Genomic DNA, 14810 nt, shown 5'->3' with positions numbered 1-14810 from the left:
AGCCCGGCTTATATAAAGCCCGGCCCAAGAACATGACTCCGGGGTAGAAAAAAGCGTGGTCCCCAACAGCTGGCATGGGGACGCGATGACCCAGCAAAGAAAGCTGAGCTGAGCCAGTGCTCTGCTCACCTGCCCGGCTGCTTGACTCTGCTTCTTCAGCTCAGCATCTCAAGCATTTTGGGAGGCAGATTTAATCCGCTGGCTGTTGCAGCCCTCTCGTGGCCACACAGACCCAACCGCGCTCCTGCGTGCCGGCTGCTGGGAAAGCACAGACCGAAATTCTGCGGGGGGGACAGCATATTTTAAAAAGCTCAAAAAACAGTCATTAAATAGCATATTCATCCAAGAATAAATATATAAATCAATGGAAAAGACACTTAGGATAGTATTTGTTCCGGGTGTACAGGCAGAGTCGTTGTTAAATGACTTGCTTTTCAAGAATCAAAAGAAAAATTACAGATAAAGCATTAAGCAGTCGCGTTTTTAATGGGATGCCCTGTTTCATCTCCTCAGGCTGTCACTAACAGTCTGCTTTGAAGTGCTTCTTTTCTTTTGAGCATTTGTGCATTGATTTACAATGGTGTGGGTAAATTTTGTGCTCACGAGTTTTGCTGAGTATCTGCTTACTGGAAACATGTCTATCTGCTCAGAGAGCTCCAAGGAGGGGTGAAAACCTCTTGGGTTGGGCAGGATCTGGGGGAACCTGGACTGTTCCAAATTTCTGCACAGACTAACAGGTAGATGGTTCTTTGGAGCGTGAAAAGCAAGCCTGGTTTTTGGTATATTTTGTTTTTCCTTTTAATCTACCGGGGAGAGACAGAGACATCACTAACACTTGGAAATAAACCTTGGGAATTAATAGTGGAAGGAGAACGTTGATGGGAGCAGTGCTGAGAGCCCAGCCATATGCTCCCTGCCTGGTGCTGTCAGCAAGCACAATCAGAGATACCTATAGAATAAAAAATAAAATGGATCAAAATGAAAAGCTTGTGCATAGGTATGGTGTACTCTGGAGGAGGTTCTCCAGTTTTGATTGATGTTTCTTAGACTGACAGCAATAGTACTTACAGACCGGAGTGCCGCAGTCCTGCCAGAGGGATGATGTTACGCCATCGTTTTCCCACTGCTTTCCTCTTTTTTTCCTTACAGTAGTTTCAGAGGAAACATCTGCAGGAGAAATGGCTGTATTTCAAAAAGATATGAAAAAACCCAAAACAAAACTAAAAAAAAAGAACAAAAAACCAAAGCACGAAGTGGATCTGTGACGACTGTGTGAGCTGACGTTACCTTTTCAGACGGCAGCGCTGCTACCTCTGGCAGTAAGGGCATCCAGGCAGATAGATGGGGGTTAGGTTTAGAGGGATCAGCAGGACTCTGGGTGACAATGACATCTAATATTTTGCAAGCCAATGTGCCAACCCATGTGTTTGTGATGCTGGAACAAGTCTTTTGATCAATACCAGGCATCAATAAGGCAGCAGGATCTGAACCCTTTCAGATGCACATGGGCACATGTTTTCCAGCTTAATCACGGAAAAATCAGTTTATAGAAGTGGACTCTGCGCCTGCAGGTATTTTCCTGCCCTAAGAGCTATTTGCAATGAGGCTGGCAGGACTGCAGGCTCCTTTGCCCCCATGTGCGCAGCCCAAGGTCTGCACAGCACCGTGGCCGTAAATGTAGCACCAAATCCCACTGCTGTCCCATGCAGGGTCTGCCTTTCCAGCTGGCTGCCCTGGCAGCACCTTCTTTAGCCCTCTGAATAACTCAGGACCCTGTGGAAATAGTCTTAACTTACCTGTATTAACACCTTAACCACATACATTATATTTAAGTAATATAGGTGCTATTTTGCTGCTGCAGCAATGCTGCTTCAAGGGAGCCAAGCTGTGGCACAAGGACGAGCTGCAGCTCACGGCCTCAGGCTCTTCCACGGCCTCAGGCTCATCTTTCTCACTTACAAGAAACCCTTAATGCTTCCATAAAATGGTATTTTGCATTTTTTTTATTTTTAACTAAATAACCTCTTCACTCTTCATTTTCTGTAAGCCCACCCGCACAGAGCAAGATGTGACTTTTTTGGTTTAAGATCGCTTTTATTTTATATGGAGAAAAACAGTAGTAAGAAAGTAACAAAACTAATATCTGCCTGAAAGAACACAGGGCAAGTATCATCCTGGGATCCAAAAAATTCTCCAAACAAAAAGGCTGATAAATTCTTAAGACATGCCTATATTACGAGATGCTGAGGCAGTTGGGGCAGTAAATACCTACGCTGATAAAATCATGTGAAATAGCCTAGTGCAGAGCAACTTACAGCTCCGGTCTGGGTGCAATGAGTCACATTACTTGGGTGCAAAGCAGCGGGGACACCTTGCTGGTTTTTTCCTGGTGCAGCTGGAAGCAGTGGGTCTGTACGCGGCCAGCACGGGGGCTGCAGCCTCCTCCCAGCTGCAAAGCAGCACCTGGTCATATAGACATGACTTTAGGTATGTAAACATGCTGGCTATATAGAAAAGTGGAAATCCCAGTGCCAAAATGCATACCATTAAAACAAAGTCCATGTAGGCTTTTAGTGAGATGGAGCTCTTTACTTTCTGGAAAACATTCTCCTAGGGCTGGACTAAATAGCCAGGGTGAAATCTTGGCTCTGTTGACCTCAGCAGGACAAAGAGCTCATCCCCAGTGTTGCAGTGTCCGCTGACCCTGGCTGGCAATGGGAGGCTGTGGATGAGCCCCACTTTCTCGCCTTCTGGCCTGCAAGTTGCCTTCTTTCTACGCTATGCCCTTCTGCGACCGCATCGCCCCTATACCCACCCTAACTTATCTTCTGCAGTTGGTCCAGACTCTAGGATTCAACCACAATCATACTCAAGTTGTTGCTGAAGATGATCCTCCCGTCCTTCTTGCTGCTGCACTCGGGCTGGCAGAGAGCCTCCTGCAGCTGCTGCCGCAGCCCCGGGGGGGCCGTGCCCAGGAAGTTTTTTGTCCCAGTCAGGAAATCCATCATGCGGGCTCCAACCGGGTCCCCCTCGATAAAGCACTCGGTGATATCCCAGCCCGATGGGAACTCATAAACACGGTATTCAACACCCAGTCTCTTCAAAACATCCGTGATGCCGTTGGAGGTGATGTAGTGGCCGCTGTCCGTGGAAGGCAAGCAGTGTCTGTACTTCTTCCATAAGCTGGACCATCCGCTACTGTCTGCCAGAGCAGGAGGGAAGGTTACTTTTGCAAAGCCAAGGCAGTCAAACATTAGCTAACACGACTACTAAATGAGTTTGAAATGCTCCCTTGCTGCTGGCCCAGACTATGCCAGGAGCAGTAGAAGAGCTTTCCCCCTACTTGAGTCCGCTTATAAATGTCCGTGCCTGGGGAGGGGTAAAACTGTGATCTCCATCAGCCCTCCTTCCAAAACTCTCCTGATTAAAGGAAACCCCAAGGAGATGGTCTCCGGCACAGGATTTCTCCAGAAGGAGGAGTACACACAGATATATCAGGGCACCAGCCTCCACATGCATGCTACCTATTAACTGCCCCTTTGATAGAATAGTGCAGATGTTTTTATACATTGAACCTCAATTTTAAGTATACATCAAAGAATACATACCTGAAAAGCTAGTCGCAGCTAGCAAGGGAAACAGCCTACCAGCAATGCTAGGGGGAGTTTTAAAGGCAAACGTGGGGAAGTGTGCTTTATCCACTGCACCACAAGCCAGGGATCTGTGAATGGCACACTAGAAAAAACACGTTTTTTTAAAAAAGTGTTGTAAGTGCCTCTTTTTCCTCTTGGCAGCTCCTGTTGTCCTGGTGGGGTCTGGGTCATCGCTGTGTGGAGGGAAGAGCCCCAAAGATGGCTCCTCCCAGAGCTCAGGTTGTACAGTGCTCATTTCACCCTGAAGAAGGATTGAGCCTCATTCATTAATAGCCACACTTCTCTCTAGCCAGTAATTTCACAGCAGGAGGTCTCTGCGAGGTAGAGAGCAATTCATCTACTTCATAAGCAGGGACGCCTATGCAGTCCCATCAGACATTGGGGTCCAAGAGGCTAAGCCCAAGATCGCTTGTTCCTTATGAAATACAGCATTCGTTTTATTTAATTAATAAGCACTACTAAAATCCCAAGATGAATATTTGTGGTACTCATACTTCAAAGCTCTTCAAAACACCAGCAAAGAAACAAAAAATAAAAGGCGCCTCTTACCTGATAAAATTATGATCAGGAGTTTACCATGATGGTCGAGGCAGCTGTGGAAAAACTTGATAGTATTGGGAATATCCTCCACACGGTACAGCATCTAGAAGTGACGGAGTCGTTATTCCTCCTCTACAGTGCAATGGCCCTTCAAAGTCTTAAACCCTTTCTCTGTAGAGTTGTTTTAAATTACTTCGCAGTTGCTTCCCAGCCTGTCCTAAGTCAGCACGCATGTTTAGGGATGTCCCACAGGACTGAGCATCACCAGCTCTCCACCAGCACCAACAGCCTGGGGTCAGACCCAGGGACCTTCTGCTAACCTCAGCTGGATGCTGACTTGCCCATCGCTGCCCTTCAAGCCCAGTGCAGTTTTGTGGTTGGAAAATATGTGCAGAGGAGGGTCCCCTGGTTTCTGTGGTTGGCCTTTATCCCCAGGGGCATTTCTCAGCCGTGTCTGGGCTGTGGGCAAGCTGGATCTCTTCCAGACACCAAGGAATTTGCACTGGGACAAAGCAGGGCTCATCTCAAAGGCTGCCCTTGGGGCTTGTATCTTAGCCCTTGACCCATCCACCAAAACTCTGAGACATTTTCCAGTTGTGAAATCAGCTCTTATGAAAAGAAAGCAAAATGAAATAAAAAGAAAAATGAAATGAAATCCATTAAAGAGAGAGAATAACAGATTTTTTACAAAACGTAATTGGTACATACAACATCAGTGCCATCAGTATCAGAGACACAGCAGCCTAATTTCTGACCCAAAACCTGACACACATGTTCGTTCACCAGCCTTTCCCTTCAGTGCCATCCAAACTACTCTGATTAAGCAAAAACAAGATTCTAGCTTTTTGTAGCAGCAACACATGATTGTTGGCCTCCATGTGACATGTGATGGTCTGAGACTCATCCCGTTTTATTACCCACCATATACAGTTAAACCAGTACAAATCAGAGACCAAAACCAGGGTGGATAGGGAATGAGGTTTGGTGTTTGTAGAGCTGCTGCAGAAGTTGTTGCTCAGGGGAGAACTGTGCTCATCTCTGCTCCCCCTAACTTGATGCATACAGCAGAAATGAAGGGAATAGTTAAAGCTAATTAAAGCAGTACTCCATTACCTGGATCATATGGATGAAGTCGAATTTCTTATGTGCACCTTTCTCTTTCACCTCTTGTTCATACTCCGAGGAAGTGAGCTGGTGCCAAATAAAAGAGACATTCTGCAGGTCTGGAGCTTGATTCACCAACTCTGTTTTAAAAAAGTAGAAGAAAAACATGAATTTCACAAAACAGCAGAAAAACTCATCATTCAAATCGACAGTCCTCCCCATACCCCAGGCAGCAGGTATAGCCTTACCTTTGTAAGCTGCCACGTGCTGTGGGTTGGGCTCTATGATTTCGTTGTCAATAAAGACGCCCGGGTGTGCAGCCTGCAGGATCCTGATCATTTTCAAATCCTGCTCACCTATTCAATAAACACAAATTCATGACTTTAAAAAGTACTTAAATGAGATGAAAGGATGCCGGTGCCCCTGCCGCCTCTGCTGCTGGGAAAACCCCCCAAGCAGAATTGAGGTACTTTCTACCTTGCGTCTGGCACGGTGGCATCTAACCTGGTGATAGTCTTACCACAATATCGTATTGCTCAAGGTAACATACAGTTACAGATAAGACTAAGAACAAGGAAGAGAGAAGCAACAGCGCAGAAACCTGCTGATGGCAATACTCTGGGACACGGGACAGACAGGTCAAAATAGTCAAAGATCATTGTTTAAACAAACAACCAGGAAGCATTAGTTTTCAACAAAAATGCAAAGTTTGAATGGGGGCATGGAGGGAGTCGGAACAGTTGTGCAATTTCAACATGGCACAGGGTGGTCCATGCCTTTGGCACAGCCCTGGGGAGGTGATGGTTGCTCTGCCGCTGGTGTGACATGGCTTGGAGACCTGGGGAACTGCATGGCAAAGGAAAGACCCATTGACATGCAGTACCCTGGGTCTTCCCTCTTTGGAGCCCAAGCACATGGTCTCAGCTCTGGGCATCTACCAACTAGTTGTTATCTTGGAGCTGCAAGTAGAGCGTCATATATCGGCGTGTAGGTGCCCTGCAAATTTAGCTTTTGGTGCTCCTCTGTTGTTGTCTGAGCTCTGGAGGAGCAAGCAGCAGTCTGTCCTTCTGTCAGGAACTTCTGAAGTTCCCAGTCTCTTTCAAGGTGATGCAGGTCACCCTTGTTTCTTACAGAAAGGCCACGATACACCAGATGTACAAAGTCCACCTGCTTCATCTGGAACTATGGAAATAAAGAGCAGAGGTGACCACCTTGAATCAACCTTTGCGAGAATCCTGTCTGTAGCTGATGGTAGGGCCTAAAAATAGTCCTGCCCTTGCAAATGTCATACACAGAGGGCTTGATACGAGATACTGCATCTTCCCTGGCCTTTCAGCTGACGTACCAGCTATGAGAAAAATCGTCATCTTTGGCAGGTGTTGCAGTAAATAGAATTCAAGGAGGGAAATATCAGCTATGCCAGCACTACAGGGACATTCAAGGAAGGACGAGTCTTTTGAAATTGGAGAAAAAATACTGAAGACCCCTGAGGAATGCAGTGGCAACAGTGCAGGGCTGGCCAAAGGCAGAAGGAAGGAGGCTGCGGCTCCATCTGTTGAAGGTGGGTGCACGGACCAATATTGTTGACACTGGTATTTCAGGGCAGATCCCTATAGCAAGCAGCTGAGTCACTTTAGGCAGTCCTAAATGCCAGTTAGTAGGTGCCTTAGGATAGGAAGCACCAGCGATTAGAGGTGCTGACGTGGGCTCCCCGCAGGCTCAGGGCAGGCAGGAGGCAGAGCATCACTGCCCCATACCCTGGAGCCACTGATGGTGGCAAATGGGTGTATCAACAACAAATGGGTATTTTAAAAGCTGTTTGGGATTTTTTTTACTCCATCTCCGTAAAATGCCCAAGCCCAGTCTTTGCAAGAGCAGGTAATAACATCCTCAACTGGGGTGTCTGCAAAAACAAGCGGTAAAATACGATGCTTCAGAGCAGGAATTTCTCTGCTCCAGCTTGCCCTGCCAGCAACAACCCTTCAGCATTAATCATAGGGAGGCTGAAACAGGAGTGAAACCCCTCTGTAAACAGCAGCCCACGCTGGCACTAACTGGGAGGTTACAGCCGAGATATTTAAACCAGCCATGGGAAAACATGGGGTGAATGAGAAAATGTGATCTGGACCAGCCAGCAGCCTTTTCGGATGTGGAGTACGTCACTAATCCCCATTAATATTTTCATCAACTAAACTAATTCTGGGGGCTCTGTGAAATCAGAGTCTAAGCCTGGAAAGGTCAGGGATCAGATATAACCTTTTGCTCAATGCCGTCCTAGCTCACTCCTCTGCCTGGCTGCAGAAGTTCAGCTCTTACAGCCGTGGGCAAGCTGAGGGGGTGCGAGTCTGTGAGGGGCAGCTACCCAGCAAACCCAGGAAATTTTAGGGGCTTTATTTTTCCATTAAAACATCTTCTGAAGAGGAAATAAGAAAAAATGAGGACGGTGCAAACAGTTTATTTTTCCCTTACCCAGGAAACCCAGGAAATTTTAGGGGTTTTATTTTTCCATTAAAACATCTTCTGAAGAGGAAATAAAAAAAAATTAGGATGGTGCAAAAGTTCATTTTCCCCTTGTGTTTTCTTGGAGTCAAAATTTTGGTTTTATATTACTTAATGAAAATGGAGTGTAACGGAGAACTGAATGATTTCTTCCTGCTTGCTTTCTCGTATGCTCCAACATACTCCCAAGTGGGGAAAACAATTCAACACTATTTTTTTCTTACTCAGGAAAACAATCAGAAAAAAGTGAGGAAAATACTTTCATTGGAAAATATTAACACTTAAAATTCAGCTGAAAATACTTTTTAAAGCAAAAGCAAACTCTGACAATTCAAACTGCCACTTCTTTTCTCTATTTTTTATTTTCTCCCAGTTTCCCTAGGAGCAAAGTTGGATGTTTCACCACTTTTTTTTTTTAAAAAACACAAATGCATTTAGAACAGCTTTAAAGCTATTTTTCCAAAAGATGGGTTTCTCTCTGGGGAAAAACATCATTTGCAGTTAAACCCTACTTATCACCAGATGAAAACACAGTAGTAACAAAGAAACATGTCTTGAAAAAGCTGACAAGGCCCCATGCTAATGGTTGTGGCCAGCTGGTTTTGCACCGCCTGGAGCAGAGCATTGCCTAGTTTTGGCTTCTGGGATCCCTAAAAGCAAAGAAAAACGAGAGATCCCTTCAGGTGGGATATTCTAAGACAGGACTTTGGGTGGAACGAGCCTCTCGGATGTCTCTAATTCTCTCCGACGAGGTTTGAAGATGCTCTCATACCTAATCCAGAGCAGGACTTCTTGCTTTGAGACACATATAAAGTCAGATGAAAGTCATCAAGAGGCAGAGACTGAGCTAAAGTCACCACACTCATCTCACTTCTTGGACAGATTTCAGCAGCAGCGTTTCATACGGGACATGGGGAGGGAAGGGAGGGAGCCCTCTTTTGCCGTTCTCTGCTTCAATGAGAAATACTGTTGTTAACGCCTGAGTAGTTATCCCCATTGCTCAAAATTTCAGTATCATTTTCTGCTACCCATAGGGACCCCCCGCCCCCAGCATCAGCGGTGCTGCTAAGCTCCTTACCTGTGCCACTTCCGACTCCCAGAACATTTATAGTCGATTTTCCGTTGCCGAGACTGAAATGATAAGTACACATCACCACACTGTGAAAGTTAATTACAACTTCATATTTTAATTCTAGTATCTTGGATGCCACATTGGCCCAGAAATTTAACTGAGTTTTGCCACATGAATTGGGATAGAAATTCGAGCATCCTTTTGGAGCCCAGCTATAACCAACGCGTGGCGGGAGCAGCCCCGTATTAGCAAGCTCATTTTTCACAGTACAGTAGGCATCAGGATATAGTGTTTTTCTTCCTCTGCCAGAGAGTTTTCTTCAAGCTGTGGCTGGCACCTTGCAAAAAGGCCTCAGGGAACCCCAGGACGAAGGGTTCTCTTCAGGGGTAGCGGGGCTGTGCCTGGCTGGGATGGGCACCGCTCCCCAGCCGGGGCTGCAGGGACACGGTGAGCTGGGGCGAAACCTCTGCACCCTCAGGAGACAGGTTTGGTTTTCCAATATTGGATATAAATGCCCGGAAAAAATAAAAAATCAGGCTATCCAGATGACAGGAAATCCTCTCTTTTCAATATTCGTCTTGGTTTGAAATTGGGAGGAAAGGTCAAAATCTTCAATAATTTTTACTTTAGAAATATTACTTCTGAAAAGATCAAAAAAAAAAAACCCCAACCTTGTGGTTCCTAGCAGAATATTTAATAACAGCCTGGCTCGAGGATGGGAAGACCAGGTTCGAGGCGCCTGGCTGCTGTGACGTGCTTTATGGCCTCATGGACTGTGCAGGGGGATTGAGTTTCCCATACACAGTCTCAGGAGACACCACAACAATGATTCAACAAGAGAGGAGAGAGTAGTAAATCCTCAGGGCGTGAGCTAGCCAAGGGGCCTTAGCCCTCATGAGGGTCAAGACCCTTTGACAGACCCACAATCAGCATCATAGGAAGCCACAATGTTTTGCATCATTTAAAATTCACATAAGTAAATTTTCCAATTAAAGTTTCCCAATACAAATTATTTTTAATTATCATGTTATTGCTTATTTTTTATGTATATCTGATACGGAGAACAAAAATTTGCCTGCCAAAATTTTTTCTCAATGGAGAATACACTTTCCATAACATCCAAAAATTACCCAAACTTGAAAGATCTTTCTTGCAGTTTGGATCTAGGCTGCTCTAAAACTTATCTGCAGTCATCCAGGCTTAATATATTACATCAATACTCCACAAAACTGATTATCGTTTGGTACTTAAGCAATGCAAATCGACTTAGGATAGAAGTAAGGAGGTCTTAGGGGATTGAGAAAACCAAGAATTAGTCACTAGAAGAGAATTAGAGATGTGTTTCTGTTTGGACTGATGTGTGATGAGGTCCCAAAAGCAGGGAGAAAGCACAAGAGAAAGCTTTCTTTTGAAAAACACAAACAACAAAAAATACTTTAATCCTTGGAAAATCAGCTAATGAAAAGAGATGGATAGGAAAATGAGGTCTTGATTCTTTCCTTAACATAAGCTGAGGGGCAGCACAGTGTATTAATTGAAAGAGCACGTATTCTGGAGTCATTAAACAGAATACCCTAAAGCCTGCTATTAAGGGACTTAAAATTGAAAAGCATTAGAAGTTCATTCATGCCCCAGAAAATCCTTAAACATGTTTGCTGACCATTGTATGTAGGTTGCCCTCCCAAGATAACAGATGGCTTTCCCACTTCGGTGGAAGCGCTCCTTACCCAGCCATGATGTCGGGCATTTCTTCCTTGTTGAACTCATCCATGCACTGGTGCTCTGTTGAATGATCCAAAAATGACTTAAAAGCTTCTACATACTCCTCGGCCGTGAGACTTCTCATGGAAGGGATCACATATAGCTCTTGAGAAATAAATACAAATTGTGTGTTAGCAGCTTCAAGGCAAGTGAAGGATCAAAGCACTTACCTCATGGGAGAAACCCAACCCAACCCAACAGAAGCCAGAGATTTGGGAAGACGGTAGGGAGGGCGCGCGGCCCAGGAGCCGTCCAAGCAGGTGGGCTCATGCGAACACTTTCCAACCTGTTCACACTCAGCGTTTGAAAAATATTCTTAGATGCCCTTTAACACCAGTGTATTTGTTAAGTGACTCATTACTACAGGTCTCCCTGAGGAAAATATCCCCATAATTTCCTGAAGATGCTTAGATAGATATGGGGTACTCAGTTTGCAGAAAGGGAGGTAACTGGAGTGCTTTTCTGGAAGGCTCAAGGCAAGAAGGTGGAGGGAATGGCACAGCATGCCCAAACCTGGGGGGGGCGTCGCTCTCGCACATGCTGGACGGTGTAACTGAAATGGCCAGCTGCTGGCACGCTTGCTGCTAGGGGTGATGCAACACAAAAACTGCCACCTGCGGCTGAAGCAAAAATAGTCAATCCCGTGCACCTCATTTCCGACTCTTGCCAGCATGGGACTGCAATGTGCTGCCGGAGAGGTGAATTCCCCATGGGAACTGCAGCTCGTGGCCAGGAGGGCAACTGATAGCAAAAGCATTTCATCTGAACGGGCTCATGCTCAAATGTGAATGGCTGAGACCAAGTTTTCTAGCTCTGAACCAACACCCGGGGCTACTCAAGGGGTTGCAAGCAATTATTGCAAAAACTCACTTTCCTGCAGTCTCATCCTAATGACAGCGCTGCTGCCAGGGCACAAGCTCTGGCCGACTGCTTGGGTCTGAGGAGCAACGGTAAGACTAAGACTTGAGGCTCATGAGAAGACGCCGTGCGGTACTGGTTCTGGGGTCTATCTCAGACAGAGGGCTGCAGTAGGGGGGCACTCTCAACGTGTAAGATCAGCATTGGAAAGGTAGCATTCAATAGGAAAAAAAAAGCTTTTCCTCCTAAACAAAACGCGGATGAAGGACAGGACCCAGCAGAACATTTTCATCCTCATTTTTGCCTTTTGAGAAGCTGCTTATTTATCATCTGCTTTTAGTTGCCACTAGTAAGAAAACTGTGTATGTCTCATACAGGACTGTGCAATCGTAAATTGAATGCCTGTGCTGTTTCCAAAACCACAGGTCATTGACAGCTGTGTTTCTGGTGGGTATGTATGGAGACCCTATGTCCAGCCCTATTGGAGGTAAAGATATCAACATCTATCCTCAACACTTTGAACTACACCCTAAAAAAAAAAAAGATATCAACATCTATCCTCAACACTTTAAATACACCCTAACAAAAACCTGGAATCACCTGAATTGCAGTCAGTTTAGCATCCTGTTCCTTTTTTTTTTTTTTTAAACAATCTCTAACTCCAAAAGAATTAAAACATGTTTGCAGTGAAAGCAAGCTCAGTGGGCATTTTACTTTAATCTCCTTTTTTTTTTTTTTTTCTCCCAAATACCTGAATTATCGTGTGGAGCTGTCAGAATCTCTGCTTCAAAGTTCATGCTGGGAAACCTATTCCTGTAAGGAAAGTATAGCACTTCAGTTATTTGAAGAACCTGTATGCTTTTTTAAAGCTGCATTGAAAATGCAGAACAAAAGGAAGATACTCCAGGACAAATTGTCCTCGCCTGATAATCAATGCTATTTGTTCTCTTTTACTAGACTAAAGAAAGTCAAAACTGCTTGGTTAGCTGATCACACATAAGTATCAGCAATGGACTGGCCCCCTGCACCAGGGCTTGTCTGAGACGCGTTGTGGAAGCTTTTCTTCCCTCTGAAGAATCGTTAACCAGTGGAAGGCATTAGACTAACCGATATTACACACTCTGTGGAACCTTTAATCATGAATGGAGTAGAAGGAATAGCAGTGAAATTGGGAAAAGGCTATAGTGAGCTGCAGCATCTGAAGTGCTAAAAGACCTGCTTGGCCCAATGTTTCCGGGACCTTTTTGCTTTGCTCTTTTTTTTAAATTTCAGTTTTTCCTGGCTGCAAATATTACATTGGGTAACTTGTAGAAGGCACAGGCCTCAAAGAGCAAGAGTCAAAGAGGTCATTTGACTGTAAATGTTTTCATTCAGTCATATGTTTTTGTTCTTAACTGGGGGGGTTTTGTGCAGATTTCCAGCAATGAAGTCACATCTTCATTTTCCTTTGACAACATGCCTCATCTATAAAATATGGATAGGTGTCACTAGCAAAAGGAAGGGATGAAATTAAATTGGAGCAAGGACCTCACTTCTGCAAAGAAAGTATTGGGGTGAGGCTATCTATGCAAGGTGAATAGTCATCTTCTGGGTAACCACATTTCAATATCGAGACGCACAGCAAGACTTAGGGGTGATAATCCTGAGTTTAGACACGTTGCTGCTCCCAAAGCTTTGCCATTAGAAAATGTTTCATGACAAACAGTCTGCAATAGCAGTAAGCAGCCCTCAAGTCCCCTCTGCCAGGGAGAGAACTCCTGTGTGAATAAGAAACAAGCCAGGAGGAGGAAAAAGAAAAAAGGGAGCCTTGTAGTAGGGCTTTGAGATACAATATGTAATAACTGTTCTAGCAGGTAGCAAGGAAGTGGCCACATGTGCAAATAGCGCAATGCTCGTTGATGAAGGCAGGAAAAGACTAAGGTCAACCAGAAGTCTTGAAGACACTGGAGTGCTGCCAGAGTCCTGCAGGAACAGTCGATTTCATCTGACTTCACTGCCAAAGTCACATACCTGGCTCCCAAGCGGTACGTCAAAGGTCTCGGTTCCACCACCTTGACCTCACCCCGCTCCCAGAGAAGACCTCACAGAAGTTCAGCAGTAACAAGCCTGAACTCAGCCCCTTCCGTAAGCTCCAGCTTGGCTGCAGGCCAGTGCTTCCAATTTCCACTCAACCCTCTGACATCTTCTATCTCTGCCTGTCAAAACAGAGGACTAGTTTGTCCTCTCAGCTGGCTGAACTGAGCAAGGTGGTTTTCAGAATAAATCTCCCACTAAAATCTCCCACTGCATGGCTTCCCCTGCACAGAGAGGAACAGCTCTCAGGGTCCAGGGACACGACCTTCATTTCTGACCGGTCAAATGTTTCCAGCCATCCCAGGAGATCTGCCAGGTGACCTGGACAGAGTATGGCACAAGTATTCACCAGGACGGATGATGCCAAGTTAACTCTTCCAGCGAGACTTTTGCCATTTCTCCCCGGGCAGGGTTTCTAAGATTGATTAATGCTTGCTGCTGGGAAGGTGAAACAGACTTAATTACTGCTGGGAACAAATGGACTTCCTCTAAAATCTGGCTTAAAATCTAGCCTAGATCTGGAAATTAGCTGCGATACTTCGGGCTGGTGCTGCCCATCCCAGCACCCCACTACCCAACAGCAGGACCGAAGCAGTGACTGCCAGGGAGTGGGATGCTCATGGGCACGGCTTGTCCTGCCGCGGCTCCTGGCTGAGTCAGAGCTCGCCGTTAGCAAGGTTAAACATCTTCCCCTCCATGAACCGAGCAGGTTGCATTACGGACTGCAGGTGCGGGGCACGGAGGGAATTCACAGTGCCACTTTAAGTGATGCAGCGCCTTTAAGTTGAAGAAGACATAAAATTCAAGATGTTCCTAGCAACACAAATTGCAAGAACGTCGTCATAACTCAAAATTTCATTACACCTAAACTTAGGCTGCTAAGGGGATATAGGTCTCCTCACAAAGGCTAGCTTAGCCCCCATCCCTCCCAGGACATGGGCACATCTGCTGTTACTCCCACCTTACACACGTCCACCTGTGACACAGGCTCTGCCACCCAGCAGAGTGGCCACTTCCCCATCTGCTGTTACTCCCCCCTTACACACGTCCACCTGTGACACAGGCTCTGCCACCCAGCAGAGTGGCCACTTCCTTGCTACCTGCTACCTTCCTACCTTCCCCAGGTGGTGGGGAAACACGCACCCTGACTCCTCGCCAAAATCCACGTACCTCTTCATCTCCGCGACCGGGTCCATGGTCGGGGCGGGTGCCCGGTGGCTGGGCACGGGGCTGGGGGTTAGCTGGGCACC

At 45.9% G+C, this 14810-nt stretch overlaps 1 protein-coding gene across 1 annotated transcript; it reads right to left on the bottom strand.

Annotated features, from left to right (window-relative positions):
* Positions 1–2846: 2846 nt before the first annotated feature.
* LOC104073511 (histamine N-methyltransferase-like) lies at positions 2847–14756 on the bottom strand. The gene is made up of 8 exons (XM_009573321.1): positions 14731–14756; positions 12239–12300; positions 10596–10734; positions 8875–8927; positions 5546–5653; positions 5307–5437; positions 4203–4296; positions 2847–3202 (listed from the first exon to the last, which is right to left on the bottom strand). The coding sequence occupies exons 1-8, from the start codon at positions 14754–14756 to the stop codon at positions 2847–2849; spliced, it is 969 nt and encodes a 322-aa protein (XP_009571616.1).
* Positions 14757–14810: the final 54 nt, after the last annotated feature.

This window comes from Fulmarus glacialis, unplaced genomic scaffold (genome assembly GCF_000690835.1).
Source record: "Fulmarus glacialis isolate BGI_N327 unplaced genomic scaffold, ASM69083v1 scaffold5302, whole genome shotgun sequence".
Lineage (NCBI taxonomy): Eukaryota > Metazoa > Chordata > Aves > Procellariiformes > Procellariidae > Fulmarus > Fulmarus glacialis.
Note: the sequence above shows the minus strand (reverse complement) of the source record. Positions and strands in the feature narration are given on the sequence as shown.